At 38.1% G+C, this 14,367-nt stretch overlaps 1 protein-coding gene across 2 annotated transcripts; it reads right to left on the bottom strand.

Annotated features, from left to right (window-relative positions):
* Positions 1 to 4,457: 4,457 nt before the first annotated feature.
* Positions 4,458 to 6,412, bottom strand: LOC135208788 (anti-lipopolysaccharide factor-like). 2 transcript variants are annotated; one of them, XM_064241310.1, is made up of 4 exons: positions 6,259 to 6,412; positions 5,961 to 6,121; positions 5,672 to 5,805; positions 4,458 to 5,283 (listed from the first exon to the last, which is right to left on the bottom strand). In XM_064241310.1, the coding sequence occupies exons 2-4, from the start codon at positions 6,110 to 6,112 to the stop codon at positions 5,165 to 5,167; spliced, it is 405 nt and encodes a 134-aa protein (XP_064097380.1). In that variant the 5' UTR covers positions 6,113 to 6,121; positions 6,259 to 6,412; the 3' UTR covers positions 4,458 to 5,164. The 2 variants fall into 2 exon arrangements, with proteins under 2 accessions (XP_064097380.1, XP_064097381.1); XM_064241311.1 differs by having other exon boundaries at positions 6,307 to 6,377.
* Positions 6,413 to 14,367: the final 7,955 nt, after the last annotated feature.

The raw sequence follows: 14,367 nt of genomic DNA, 5'->3' as shown, positions 1-14,367 counted from the left end.
ATACGTATTGGTTCATTCCTATTGTCTGCTTATTATAGTCCTTCGGTTATTTTTTAATCATGACACATTTTCATTTAGTTTCATCAAGGTGTTATTATACACTGATACTGATTTGATATTTTTCGCAACGTAGGACTCACTTCGTTATGCCATAAATCTTCATTGTGATTCTTTTTTATCATAATTGATATTTTAACCTCTCTCTCTCTCTCTCTCTCTCTCTCTCTCTCTCTCTCTCTCTCTCTTCTCTCTCTCTCTTTGTATTCTGAATTCTCACCATATTTGATATCTCTCTCTCTCTCTCTCTCTCTCTCTCTCTCTCTCTCTCTCTCTCTCTCTCTCTCTCGTATTCAAAATTCTCACTATATTTGATCTCTCTCTCTCTCTCTCTCTCTTTCTTTTGTATTCTGAATTCTCACCATATTTGATCCCTCTCTCTCTCTCTCTCTCTCTCTCTTTTGTATTCTGAATTCTCACTATATTTGATCTCTCTCTCTCTCTCTCTCTCTCTCTCTCTCTCTCTCTCTCTCTCTCTGTATTCTTAATTCTCACTATATTTGATCTCTCCCTCTCTCTTTCTTTTGTGTTCTAAATTCTCACCATATTTGATCTCTCCTCTCTCTCTCTCTCTCTCTCTGTAATTTTCCCGAGCTAGTCAAGTCAAATTGAAGAACGGATTCCCCCCTCTTCATCCATGATGGCCATCAGCTTAGATGGCCGGTATCATCTTCCGATCCTTTGTGCCCCGTTTTTGACAACCAGATCCTTCAGGACCACAGTTTATCAGGACTGAGAAAGTCCGCTCCCGTCCTACCTACTTCCTGGACTTGAGGACAGAGAGTGACAGTGTGACAGTCCACCAGTTTCTAGTATGTGATATTTCGCATGTATATGAATGCAATAGAATGAAACTGCTGCAAATTTCTTAACCATGTACATCGTCTTGTATTGTACTATACGTAATTCGCTGGCATAACTGCAGTTGAAACCCAGATGTCTAGATAAATTAAGATAGATGATTTTGTGAAGATAAAAAATTCTTTAAAATGTATAAAAATATAAACGTATAAGTAAAAGGTTAAGTATATCTTAGTTTTATCACACCACTGAGCTGATTAACAGCTCTCCTATGGCTGGCCCGAAGGATTAGATATTTTTACGTGGCTAGGAACCAATTGGCCACCTAGCAACGGGACCTACAGCTTATTGTGGGATCCGAATCACACTAAATCGAGAAATGAATTTCTATCACCAGAAATAAATTCCTCTTATTCCGCGTATAAGTGATTCGAGACTCCTCTCATGAACGCATGAGTTGGCAAATGCTACATCCATGCTAAAAACAAATCAAATATTCCACTTTAAAGGGGAATAGCAAATTCAATTTATTCACTGTGAAGCAACTCAGTATTCTGTTCAAAGGACCATAATGTCAGATGTCAAGATGCGTTCACTCTCAAAGTGTTGCGAGAAAAACCCTACACAAGAAATTCTAGGTCGAGAGCGTGCGTAATTCACATCCGTGCTACTGTTTCTCATTAGAAACCACAATTTTAAGGTAAATGCCATATCAGGTCTCTTAACACGTCATCCATACCCGTTCAGTTTATAACACCTCTGCAAATGCATAATCAGTCTCGCAGTGGCAAGATATCTCACATTATTTTTTTTATCATCTCGTAAAATACCGCCATTCATCTCGTGATGTTATAGAATAGTAAAAACCAAATACAACATGTCTCATGCCCACAGAATATCACTTTAGGGTAAAGAGGACAATCCATTTGAAAACCAGGAAGAGAAAATAAATAGCCAATAACTTGTATGAGTGTCAATAAACTCGAGGTTATCGGTTGTTTGGATCTACAAAAGCAAGAGATATGTTCGGAAACCAAATGCTGATGTCTTTCTTACGTTTGGTATGAGAGACCCCGTCCAAATCCATTAGGGTCACGTATATAGCTCTTTAAATTCCTTTGCGTATGTAGGATTTTACACACACACGCGCACACACACACACACACACACATATATATATATATATATATATATATTATATATATATATATATATAAATATATATATATATATATTACACGTATATATATATATATATATATATATATATATATATATATATATATATATATATATATATATACGTATATATATATATATATATATATATATATATATATAATATATATATATATATATATATATATATATATATATATACATACATACATATTTATATATATACTATATATATATATATATATATATATATATATCTATATATATATATATATATATATATATATATATATATATATATATATATATATATATATATAGTTCGGGGGTTCGTCGGGATTAGTTTTAGATTAGGTGCAGATATCGTCATGTAAGTAAGGGGATCTAGCATATAGACGTAATTTAGGAACGTTAAGGACTGTGGGTGTAAGATTTAAACTTCTGATTAAGCAGTTCATTAAGGGATCTATGGAATATTAGTGGAAAACAATTATTCTTAGAATAACTGGCAAAAAAAGCAACTTCGTCATGGAAGGCAGACCAGCTTGAGGTCAGAGTAAAGGCCCTATGGAGAAGAGTAGACATGGAATTAATTTTGAAATTAAAACAACAAGAGCTGAGAAAATTGGTGCCTAGACCAGTGCTATCTAAAAATCCCGGTATGGAAACCTTTCTCATTCTGAGTAATAAAAGAAAAAAAGTAACTGAGATCCACGAAGGGGAACGAGTTTTGGGTCTCCTTTTCAGCGAATTTAATTTTGTGGTGTTGGATATTTAAATATTCTAAAAAATTGTCAACTTGGTGGTCATGTCTAAAGAGAGCTAAGGTATCATCGATGAAGCGTCTATAAAATAATGAGCTGGAATCAAGGGGGCAATTTTCCAGGATTAGCTTCTCCAGGGAGTTCACGAAGATGTTAGCGAAGGTCGGTACCTGTGGACTTCCCATCGCCATGCCCACCACCTGTCTGTAGAGGGTACCGTCAAACACAAAAGCCGTGTCCAGCACGGCCAGTTCCAAGAATGATTTAAATTGGTTTTTATTAAAATGATTTAAAAAGGAATCCTCAGAGAGGAACAGCTTATTTTTTAAGATAATATCTATGGTCTCTGCTACTGGGACGTTTGTGAACAGAGATTCGACGTCAAAACTTGCATGAAAAGATCAGCGTCTTGTTTGATAATTTCTTCTTTAAAAGGGACTGAGTTATTTAATGTGTAGTCGTTATTGGTCAGTGGTTGAGTAATGGGACAAGGAATTTGACCAGTCCGTAATTGGTATTTTATTATTATTTTACAATCTACATATAATATTTACAATAGCTCTTTACAATGAAATAACCATGACTTGGTTTACTAAATATAAATAACAGTACTATGATGAATTAAATTCTTTCAAAAATTCCCAAAGTTTTTGTAATCTTATTAGCATTATGAAAAAAAAATTTATAAAATTTTTGTATTGCACGCACTTCATTCTTGCACGGTCTTTTATATTTTCAGGCAATAAGTCTGTGTTTCTGCATGACCACATAGTTGTAATAAGAACAGGAATAATATACATATATTTTTGACTCGAAGATCTTTATAAATCAAAATATAAAGCCTCGTGTTACTTTTAGGCTTAAAACCACAAATAGCCTCGATTCTACTTAAGAACCAATCAAATATAGGTCTGCTTCTCTTATAAAAATAAGATAAATGAATATACTTTGTATCATATTACACTGGTCACACAAATTATTTCCAGACAGGTTGAATGTGTACAATCTTTGTTTTGTCATTAAAACATCATGTAGAGACTTATATATTAGATCTTCATAAAAAATTGGGGGCATTCATGGAGAGGATGGGACTCAAAGGAATTCCCTCCTTATGTATTTGAGGAAGTCCATAAATAACTCCGTTGGTGATCCTGTAACGAAGAATTTTTGTATTTATGGTGTTTTTACGTTGCATGGAACCAGTGGTTATTCAGCAACGGGACCAACGTCGGAGAGTGAACTTATATCACCAGAAATACATATTCCTGACCCTTCAGTGGAATGCCCGAGAATCGAACTCGCGGCCACCGAGGTGGTAGGCCAAGACCATACCGATCACGCCACTGAGGCCACTTGAGGTTTTGATATGTATTTTCGTCTATTGTCTTATTTTGTTTTAGCGTCCTCAAGAATCGGTTGATTTTGTCCTCAGGCTCAGTTATACTTAAAGGTCAGGGATACCGACTTTCTCAGATTTGGATGGGTCACTTAGAAATATTCAGAAACTCGACTCCTAAATATTTCTATATACAGAAAATACCGCCATTAATGAATATTTCGATAATATTTCTCAACTTTTGATAGCACAACAACTTCCGTGAACGACTCCATGCTTTAGGAACCTTACACCACACAGGATAATGAAATGTAGCACCGTCTCTTTCATAAATGATGTATTATTATAAAAAAATATATGTGTATCATTACACCCTCATAACCGGGTGTCCCGATTTACTCGTTCACAAATGTACAAAATTATCACTCTCATGATTTCATTCACCCCCCGCCCAACCACACACACACACACACATAGATAGATAGATAGATAGATAGATATTTTTATTGACCACAATACAAAATAATATGAATTTTACAAAAGAGTATTTGGTCCAAATTACAAAATTAAGTACAGTAGATTTTGTACAATCTCTTATACAAACTAAATGAATTTCTATTACACATATATTGTACTAAAACAAAACCAATTTAACCATACGCCTTCAACAAGTTCCTGTAATTACATTTTACACATTATAATAACGTGTTACATTCAATACAAGGAAAGAAGCTTATGTACAATTTTACATACTACATCATAATCGGTTCTGGTTACTAGCAAGTCTAAAGCTGTGGTAACGTTATACGTCTGCCTGATCTGTAACGAAAGTGGACAATTTTCAATGACATGAGTCTCTGTCTGGACCTCACCGCATGAACACAAACACACACACACGTGTCCCTTAGCCTAGAATGGTTCATCCAGAACTGATTTTTTTCTGTGCACTTTTCACGAAAGACGATCTTTAAGACACCCCCGGGGTGGGGGTGGGGGAGGGGAGGGGTGAGGCTCCCAGCGGCGCCATTTAATGGTGATTGAGCCAGTTCCTGGCTTCTTCTTCCGTCACCAGTCCAGACGACAGCGCCTTCTGGACGAAGTCTGCGACGGCTTCGTTCACTACAGACGTACGGCTCCGAGTCTCAGCTGTGCATATAAAAAAATGAGAGAAATTTTTATGTAAACAGACTAACTATTCACGCGGAGTAAGCTTGACAGGCTACCAATTTGTACAGCGAATTTCCAAATCAGACAACTAGGCCTATTGGCCTGTCCGTTGCGGGACGAGAAAAATCGACGGCAGATAAACAATGATATTACACTGGACATATAACGTCTTACATCACTATCTAAATCCTCTGCAGACAGTCTAGGACAGAGTACTGTGAGTCCTGTCCACCCACGCCCCTACCCAACCGTCTTACATGCCCTTCTTTGGGGCATTAAGCTAAAAGAAACCACCCACCCCACTCAAAAAAAATAAATAAATAAATAAATAAATAAATAAAAATGAACCAAGGGTCCAACAACTTACAGGTTCCTCTGATGGGCGTCCAACCGGGGCACCACATTGTCCCGCTGAAGTAGAGCTGCCACCTCTTGAACTTCGGCCTGACCTGGAAGCTGCAGACGTGGTCCAGGAATTCCAGGTCACCTGTCTCCCACAGTCTGTTGCGAGGAGGGAAAACCTTCGTTAAAATAATATAATACAATAATAACAATGACAATAATTCTTATGACACCATATTTGACCTTATATAATCGCACAAACTGAAAATAAAACATCTTTATCACACGAAGAAGAAGAAGAAGCCTTTGATTACCCGACGAGCTGAGACGTCAGTGACTGGACCAATTCGTCCCTCGTCGAGCCGCCCAACAGATCGGCCAGCCCTTGGCCCTCTGCCACCCCCAAAACGCTGGCCATGAGGAACAGCCCGAGGAGGGCGCAAACGCAGGAGGAAGAAGCGCGCATTGCTCGGATCTGAAATGAACGAAGCAGACCTTTAATGGACACCGAGAAGGGCATGAAATATATATGTGATATATAAATATACACATATACCAGCAGCGATCGTCCTCCATATCAGGTCAAGGGAATGACTTCAGTCAGCTGCTCACCTCTCGGGGATTCGGTGAGTAAATATGGCGATTGTTTGGTCGACTAACCGTGGCGTTGCGGAGATCAGAGGTTCAACGGCTGCCTTCTGACGATTACGTGACATTTCGCCCGACCTACGAGGCTTTATATATGATATGGCCGCCCACACGTTGGGGCGGTTGCCGGAAAATGGATTTTTGTCCAGAATAAAACGGTTGGATTGAATTCCTTCTCGGCTTTTTAAAGCGCCTTGGAGTTTTTAGATATATTATCGACATTAAAGAATTGTCATTCAATAACTTGGATAGATATATGTTGTGTGAAATGGCCGGCTATCATTATTTTAGCAGATGAGGAGCGGTAACTGACGGTTGAGGGAATCCCACTGGTTTGATAAAGAGTGGTTGTGACGACTCGTGATCCGATTCCTCGAACCGAAAGTAAAAAAAACAAAAATATAGCACACATACGCAACACATATATACTGCGAAGTCCCTGACTGTACACAACATAAGCGCATAGCTACATCCATAACACATCGCCAGTCTTACATAAATCACTTTAAACTTTGGGTCTTCTGTCGCTGAATGCGCATAAAAACATACATAGATATAAATGGTAGCATGAACAATGTGAAAATCTGCCTTGATATTTATGCAGAATGGGGCGAAAGATAGAACACAAAAATAATCATTGAAAAACTGGTGTTAACTGTTTCAAGATCCCTTAGCAACAGAGCTCTGCTCTTGGTAACCCCTCTGCTGAATTTCTCTCTCTCTCTCTCTCTCTCTCTCTCTCTCTCTCTCTCTCTCTCTCTCTCTCTCTCTCCTTTCTTTCTTCAGGATCGAAACAAAGTATAAATGTTCTTTGCATAATGCCAAATTAACCATTTCCCTGAGGAAGAGGGGAGTGTGTCTAAAAATCTTTTATGGCGTCGTAGGCCTATAAGACTAATATTCCAGGCCTTGATTAGCGCGAAAGAAAAACGTAATAGACTTGATTAATATTGAAGGACGTTACATAAACTAAAATAAACTGCTTTATCATTCGCATCCCGAGTGAAAAGAGACAGAACAACAAATGAACGCAAATGAAAACGACACCAACTGCGCCACATCTTTCCCGCCTTGATGAGGTTGGCGCCGACTGTCTATCACTTAAAACCACAAGGACGTCGAGGGGGTTTCCCTACATGAATATGAGGGACAGAGAAAGGGATTTCCCTGCCTGTTTTTACTCCTTGGGTCATGTCATGGCACTATTAGGTGACTTAAATTCCCCACACGTGGGATTTCATCCAGTGGGAATATAGCCATTCCGGTGTTGATGTTAATGGTATTGAATGAAAGAATTGCTAACGAAAAAACTTTAATTTAGTGAATATATATATATATATATATATATATATATATATATATATACATATATATATTTATTTGTGTATTTATTTATATATATATTTATAGATATATAGCACACAGTTAGATGGATAGATACTTTGTTCCTGCAACAATGATGATAGGCCTATGTATTTCTTTAGAACGTTCAACCTGCGATATTTGATATAATTTCGTCTGTTAGTTTGAATTCCCTCCCCTCGGATTTATATATTGTAGTTGGCGATTCCCTCCCTCAGGAGGAACCTGGCGCATTCGCCGGAGAATGCTGACCTGGTTCTAAGGGAACCAAAGGGAGATACAGAGATAGTTTTGTGTAAATGAGATATGGTTATAGGCCTATAGTTCCACAGAGAAGAGAGTTGGCTGGTTTTGATTCTCACCGATGACGCTGCAGAAACTCCACCAACTTCTCCCAGGACAAGGTCCTCAGAGCCTCTGCCGTCCGGAGGCCTCCTCCTGTCACAGCTCCTTCTTTGTCTCTTTTGCTGTATGTCGTGTCTTCCTGCGGGTGGATTGGGCGTTGATATTTAGCCTGGTATTTTTCTTAGCTAATGTGAGCATTTAGAAGGGAAGTTTTGCAACAATAGTTGTGGGACAGAGACTAAATTCTATACTAGCAGATTAATCACGACTTCTCCTTAGAAGCATGACGCTTGACTGCAAGTTACTTGTTTCAAATCATTCTTGGAACTGGCCGTGCTGGACACGGCTTTTGTCTTTGACCGCACCCTCTATTGTGGAGGGCATGGCGATGGGGAGCCCAATGACTGACCTTCGCTAACATCTTCATGAACTCCCTTGGAGGAGCGAATCCTGGACAATCGCCCCCTTGATTCCCACCTATTATTTTATAAACGCTTCATCGATGATACTTTCGCTCTCTTTAGACATGACCACCAAGTTGACAATTTTCTAGAATTCTAAATATCCAACACCACAAAATTAAATTCACCGTTGGAAAGGAGACCCAAAACTCGCTCCTCTTCCTGGGTCTATGAGTTACTTTTTATCTTATATTACACAGGATGAGAAAGGTTTCCATACCGGGATTTTTAAAAAATGCACTTTCACTGGTCTAGGCACCAATTTTTACAGCTTTTGTAGTTTTAATTTTAAAATTAATTCCGTTTCTACACTCCTCCACAGAGCCTTAACACTGACCTCTAGCTGGTCTGCCTTCCATGACGAAATTGCATTTCTTGCCAGTTATTCTCAGAATAATTGTTTTCCACTAATATTTCATAGATCCCTTAATAAACTACTTAATCAGAAGTTAAATCCTCCACACACAGTCCTTAACGTTCCTAATTTACGTCTTATGCTAGATTCCCCCACAGTAAAAAATGTATCAGTCTGTTTAATAGAAAATTACCTGCACTTAATCTAAAACTAATCCCGATAAACCCCCGAACTATTGGATCCCTATTCCATTCTAAGGATAAGATTAGCCCCTTCGTTACACCCAATGTAATTTATAAGTATACTAATTTATAAATATACCTGTCCCAGAGGTAATCTGGGCAGATACGTCGGATGTACCAAGAGGCTGCTGAAGATCCGAATCTCCTCTCATCAGGGAGTCAGTTACAGAACGGGAAGCCGCCTATCAAATCTCGAATTGTCGAATATAAGGAATCATAGTAAAATGTGTAAAACTCATATAGATGCTAAAGACTTTAGTATAGTGGGAAGCGCACGAACTACCGAGGGGAACCAACTACCCTCGAATCCATAACGATTAAACTGACTGTTCCTACTCTCAACCACCAGTCATCATCAACACAGCTGTTTATTGCATAATTTCTTTTTTGTCTTTGTGTGTGTATTTTTTTTTTCTCCAATTTTCCGTCCTCCTGTCAGTTTACTTTGTGCTATCATTGTGGGTAGGTATCTCGTGCCCCCTATCTTTCGCTGTTTGAATTTTCCCTCTTTGTTCTGTTTTAAGTGTAAAAATGGTGTTAATAAGTAAATTTTGTATATAATCCTTACATTATGTGTACAAGCATTGTTTATTTCAATCGATTTTCAGCCTGGAAAATGTATCAAGCGATACGAAACGACGGTCTATACAAACAAGAATGAAGAAAGGTCGCATAAATACATATACCCCTGAGTAAAGCATTTTAGTCGTATTCAGCAGTTTGCTGGGAACATTGTTAATTTGGTAAGATACTAAATTATCAAGGGGTAAATTCATTATTTAATATTTTATAGATATGAAAGAACCAAAAGACTAAAGGGGGAGAGTAATGGCTGGTTTCAGTAATTGTGCTAGAGACGACACTGAAGTGTCAACATATGCAATGGTTTCTCACCCGCGATAAACTCCACTGCAACTGAACTGCTCAGTATGCAGGAAAAGTTAAGGCAATCATCCACTAAACAAGCAACACTTTCCAACTCAAGAATATCATAGTTAATTTTGTTAAGACTTCTAGCTGATACAGTAAAAAAAAGAAAATGGCAGAAACTAGTTTCGCGCAAAAAGAAGAGTGATTGGCTCTGGTTGGTTATCTCCACGAGAGGATATTCAGAAAGTTACAAACAAATTTTCAACCTACAATGAGGAAGCACAGAATCTTCAGAACTTTCCTGAATTGCGCACCCAATACCGCACGAAGTGGAGAGCATTTGCCTTTTATTCGGAGGTCTTTCACACCGTCAAAAACATCTAGCATCCATAAGTGCTTAACAATTACTTTCATACCCCGGTAATGAAGATCGTAATTTATGAGTAAATGGATCTTCATGACTCCAGTGGCAGTGAGTGTAATATAATGATGTTTGCAAGACCGGTTATGGCTTCAGATGTCACTTAACTTCTAATGTGCATTAGATTGCAGTTTTTAACATTTTCATGGATACTTCCACAATCACCGAGACTTCCAAAACATGATAGCCTTAATTTCTCATGATAATTTGTTAACAAAAGAATATTTTCTGATATAAAGAAGACAATGAGATTTCATACTTTAACATTATGTGATTATTTTAAATATTACTTTGGTAATTACCCCTGACTTTCTGGGTAGTTTCTCGTTGGACGGGTCGGTAACGTGCTCGTCAATCGATCTCAGGGTCCGGGTTTGATTCCCCACCTGCCAACAAAGGAATCAGAGGAATTTATTTCAGGTGATTGGAATTCATTTCTCGATGTGGTTCGGATTCCACGATAAACTGTAGATCCAGTTGCTAAGCAACCAAGTAGTTCTTAGCCACGTAAAAATATCTAATCCTACGGGCCAACCATAGGAGAGATGTTAATCAGTGGTCTGGTTAAACTGAGATATACTTAACTGACTGTTTGGGTGAAAATGCGCACACTTACACCATTGAAAACAGACTACTGTTAATTCAAGGATGATGGAAAAGCACGGATCATTAGCCCCTAAAGGCATGTCTTTATTTCATATACATGTATAAAGCTTCCGAATACAGGTTAGGACTTTATGGCAATATGCATGCACAAGATTAAGAGGTATGTGTATACAGATCACGGTTCAATGTCTAGTCACATGTGCAGCGATTTCATGACGTAAGTAGCAAATGCAGTAAATGATTTTATCAGCAGCGTTACAGCGCAAGATTTGAAAGCGCCTCCTGGATTATTTGTTGCTGGTCGAGGTTCTCTCAAATTTTCCTGATATTTCTGGGGAAATTCTCTGAATTTTTTTCGTCTTTTCTCCTGGTACGTGTTTGGTATACGAGACTCAATAAATAACACACACACATACGCACATTATATATATAATAATATATATATATATATATATATATATATATATATATATATATATATATATAGAGAGAGAGAGCGCGCGCTTGGTTTCTTTACAATGAGAAAATGCGACTATTTTTATCTTCCAATCAAGAGCGTTGCTACAATTTGCGTTGAAATAATCTTCCTCTGCATCTTGACTGATAAGCGGTGATGTTTATGACTTCAAAGTTATTATTTATTATTATTATTATTATTATATTATTATTATTATTATTATTATTATTATTATTATTTTTTTTTTTTTTTTTTTTTTTTTTTTTTTTTTTTTTTTTTTTTTTTTTTTTTTTTTTTTTTTTTTTTTTTTTTTTTTTTTTTTTTTTTTTTTTTTGCTCTATCACAGTCCTCCAATTCGACTGGGTGGTATTTATAGTGTGGGGTTCCGGGTTGCATCCTGCCTCCTTAGGAGTCCATCACTTTTCTTACTGTGTGTGCCGTTTCTAGGATCACACACTTCTGCATGAGGCCCGGAGCTACTTCAGCCTCTAGTTTTTCCAGATTCCTTTTCAGTGATCTTGGGATCGTGCCTAGTGCTCCTATGATTATGGGTACGATTTCCACTGCATATCCCATATCCTTCTTATTTCTATTTTCAGATCTTGATACTTATCCATTTTTTTCCCTCTCTTTCTCTTCAACTCTGGTGTCCCATGGTATTGCGACATCAATGAGTGATACTTTCTTCTTGACTTTGTCAATCAACGTCACGTCTGGTCTGTTTGCACGTATCACCCTATCCGTTCTCATACCATAGTCCCAGAGGATCTTTGCCTGATCGTTTTCTATCACTCCCTCAGGTTGGTGCTCGTACCACTTATTACTGCAAGGTAGCTGATGTTTCTTGCACAGGCTCCAGTGGAGGGCTTTTGCCACTGAATCATGCCTCTTTTGTACTGGTTCTGTGCAAGTGCCGGGCATTCACTTGCTATGTGGTTTATGGTTTCATTTTTCGTATTGCACTTCCTACATATGGGAGAGATGTTATTTCCGTCTATCATACTTTGAACATATCTGGTTCTTAGGGCCTGATCTGTGCCGCTGTTATCATTCCTTCAGTTTCCTTCTTTAGCTCTCCCCTCTGTAGCCATTGCCAATTGTCATCGCTGGCTAGTTCTTTAGTCTGTCTCATGTATTGTCCGTGCATTGGTTTGTTGTGCCAGTCCTCTGTTCTTTCTGTCTTTCTCCTGTCTCTCTATATTTCTGGGTCTTCGTCTACTTTTATTAGTCCTTCTTCCCATGCACTCTTTGCCCACTCGTCTTCACTGGTTTTCAGATATTGCCCCAGTGCTCTGTTTTCGATGTTGACGCAGTCCTCTATACTTAGTAGTCCTCTCCCTCCTTCCTTTCGTGTTATGTATAGTCTGTCCGTATTTTGCTCTTGGGTGTAGTGCTTTGTGTATTGTCAATTTGTTTCCTGGTTTTCTGATCTATGCTGCGGAGTTCTGCCTTCGTCCATTCCACTAATCCTGCGCTGTATCTGATTACTGGCACTGCCCATGTGTTTATGGCTTTTATCATATTTCCGGCGTTGAGTTTTGACTTGAGTATCGCCTTGAGTCTCTGCATATTCTTTCCTGATCGTGTCCTTCATCTCTTGGTGTTTTATATCTCCTCCTTCCATTATTCCCAGGTATTTGTATCCTGTCTCATCTATGTGTTTGATGTTGCTGCTCCCATCTGTAGCTTTATCCCTTCAGTTCTCGTTACTTTGCCTTTTTGTATGTTGCTAAGGCGCATTTTTCTATTCCAAACTCCATCCTGATGTCTCCAGATACAATCCTTACAGTCTGGATTAGGGTATCTATTTCCTTGATGGCTCTTACCATACAGCTTGATGTCGTCCATGAACATCAGATGGTTGATTTTGTTGCCTCTTTTCTTGAGTTGGTACCCGGCATCCATCTTCTGTAGTACTTTTGTCATGGGAAATCATGCTACTACGAAGAGTAGTGGGGACAGTGAGTCGCCCTGGAAGATCCCTCTCCTGATATTAACCTCTGCTAGTCTTTTTTCCAGAGCTTGTAAGTATTGTATTCCAGTTGCGCATTGTATTTTTGAGGAAGCTGATGGTATTTTCCTCTGCCCCATATATTTTCAGGCATTCTATTAGCCATGTGTGTGGTATCATGTCGAAGGCTTTCTTATAGTCTATCCATGCCATGCTTAGGTTGGTTTTCCTTCTCCTACTGTTCTTCATTACCATTTTGTCTATCAGGAGCTGGTCTTTTGTGCCCCTACACTTCCTTCTGCAGCCTTTCTGTTGGTGGGGGATGGTGTTTGTCTCCTCTAGGTAGTTGTATAGCCTTTCACTGATGATACCTGTTAGTAACTTCCACATTATTGGTAGGCAGGTGATAGGCCTGTAGTTACTGGCTATATTTCCCTTACTCTTGTCTTTTTGTACTAAGGATGTTCTTCCTGTGGTCATCCATTTGGGTGCTTGGTGATTTGAGATACAATGCTGGAGTTGTTCTGCTATTCGTGGGTGTATTATTATTATTATTATTATTATTATTATTATTATTATTATTATTATTATTGAAAGAGAGTTGACGAAGTTCAGGTTAATTATACCAGAGAAAGGCTCAACTGGTGAGATTTTTTTTTTTTATCCTTGTTTCAGTCTAGAGATTTTCAGTAATGCTTCTCTTGCAGTCCTTGTTTGACCTCTTAATCAAATACAATAGGTCTGACCCTTCTAGAACTAATTTCTTAATAATGTTATCAGTATGTAGCACGCTTATGTTTTTGCGTTTAAAAGAGCACATAATGGCGCTTACAGAGTCTAAATGTCAAGAATTTTCAGGATAAGATTCTTCGTCATAGAATGTCCAGCTTCAGCAAATAAATATACTCTTTACTTCTACTTAAATAACCGAAACTATGATTTCACTGCAGTTTACATATACTCGCTTATTATTTATTATTAATGACGCTGATAGCGTATAATC

This window comes from Macrobrachium nipponense, chromosome 35, assembly GCF_015104395.2.
Source record: "Macrobrachium nipponense isolate FS-2020 chromosome 35, ASM1510439v2, whole genome shotgun sequence".
Classification (NCBI taxonomy): domain Eukaryota; kingdom Metazoa; phylum Arthropoda; class Malacostraca; order Decapoda; family Palaemonidae; genus Macrobrachium; species Macrobrachium nipponense.
Note: the sequence above shows the minus strand (reverse complement) of the source record. Positions and strands in the feature narration are given on the sequence as shown.

Coding starts and splice junctions, on each gene's coding strand:
- LOC135208788 (XM_064241310.1), bottom strand. CDS start 6,112: ATGCGCGCTTCTTCCTCCTGCGTTTGCGCCCTCCTCGGGCTGTTCCTC. Junction 5,806..5,960: donor CTGACGTCTCAGCTCGTCGG/GTAATCAAAGGC, acceptor TCCTCGCAACAG/ACTGTGGGAGACAGGTGACC. Junction 5,284..5,671: donor GACGCCCATCAGAGGAACCT/GTAAGTTGTTGG, acceptor TTATATGCACAG/CTGAGACTCGGAGCCGTACG.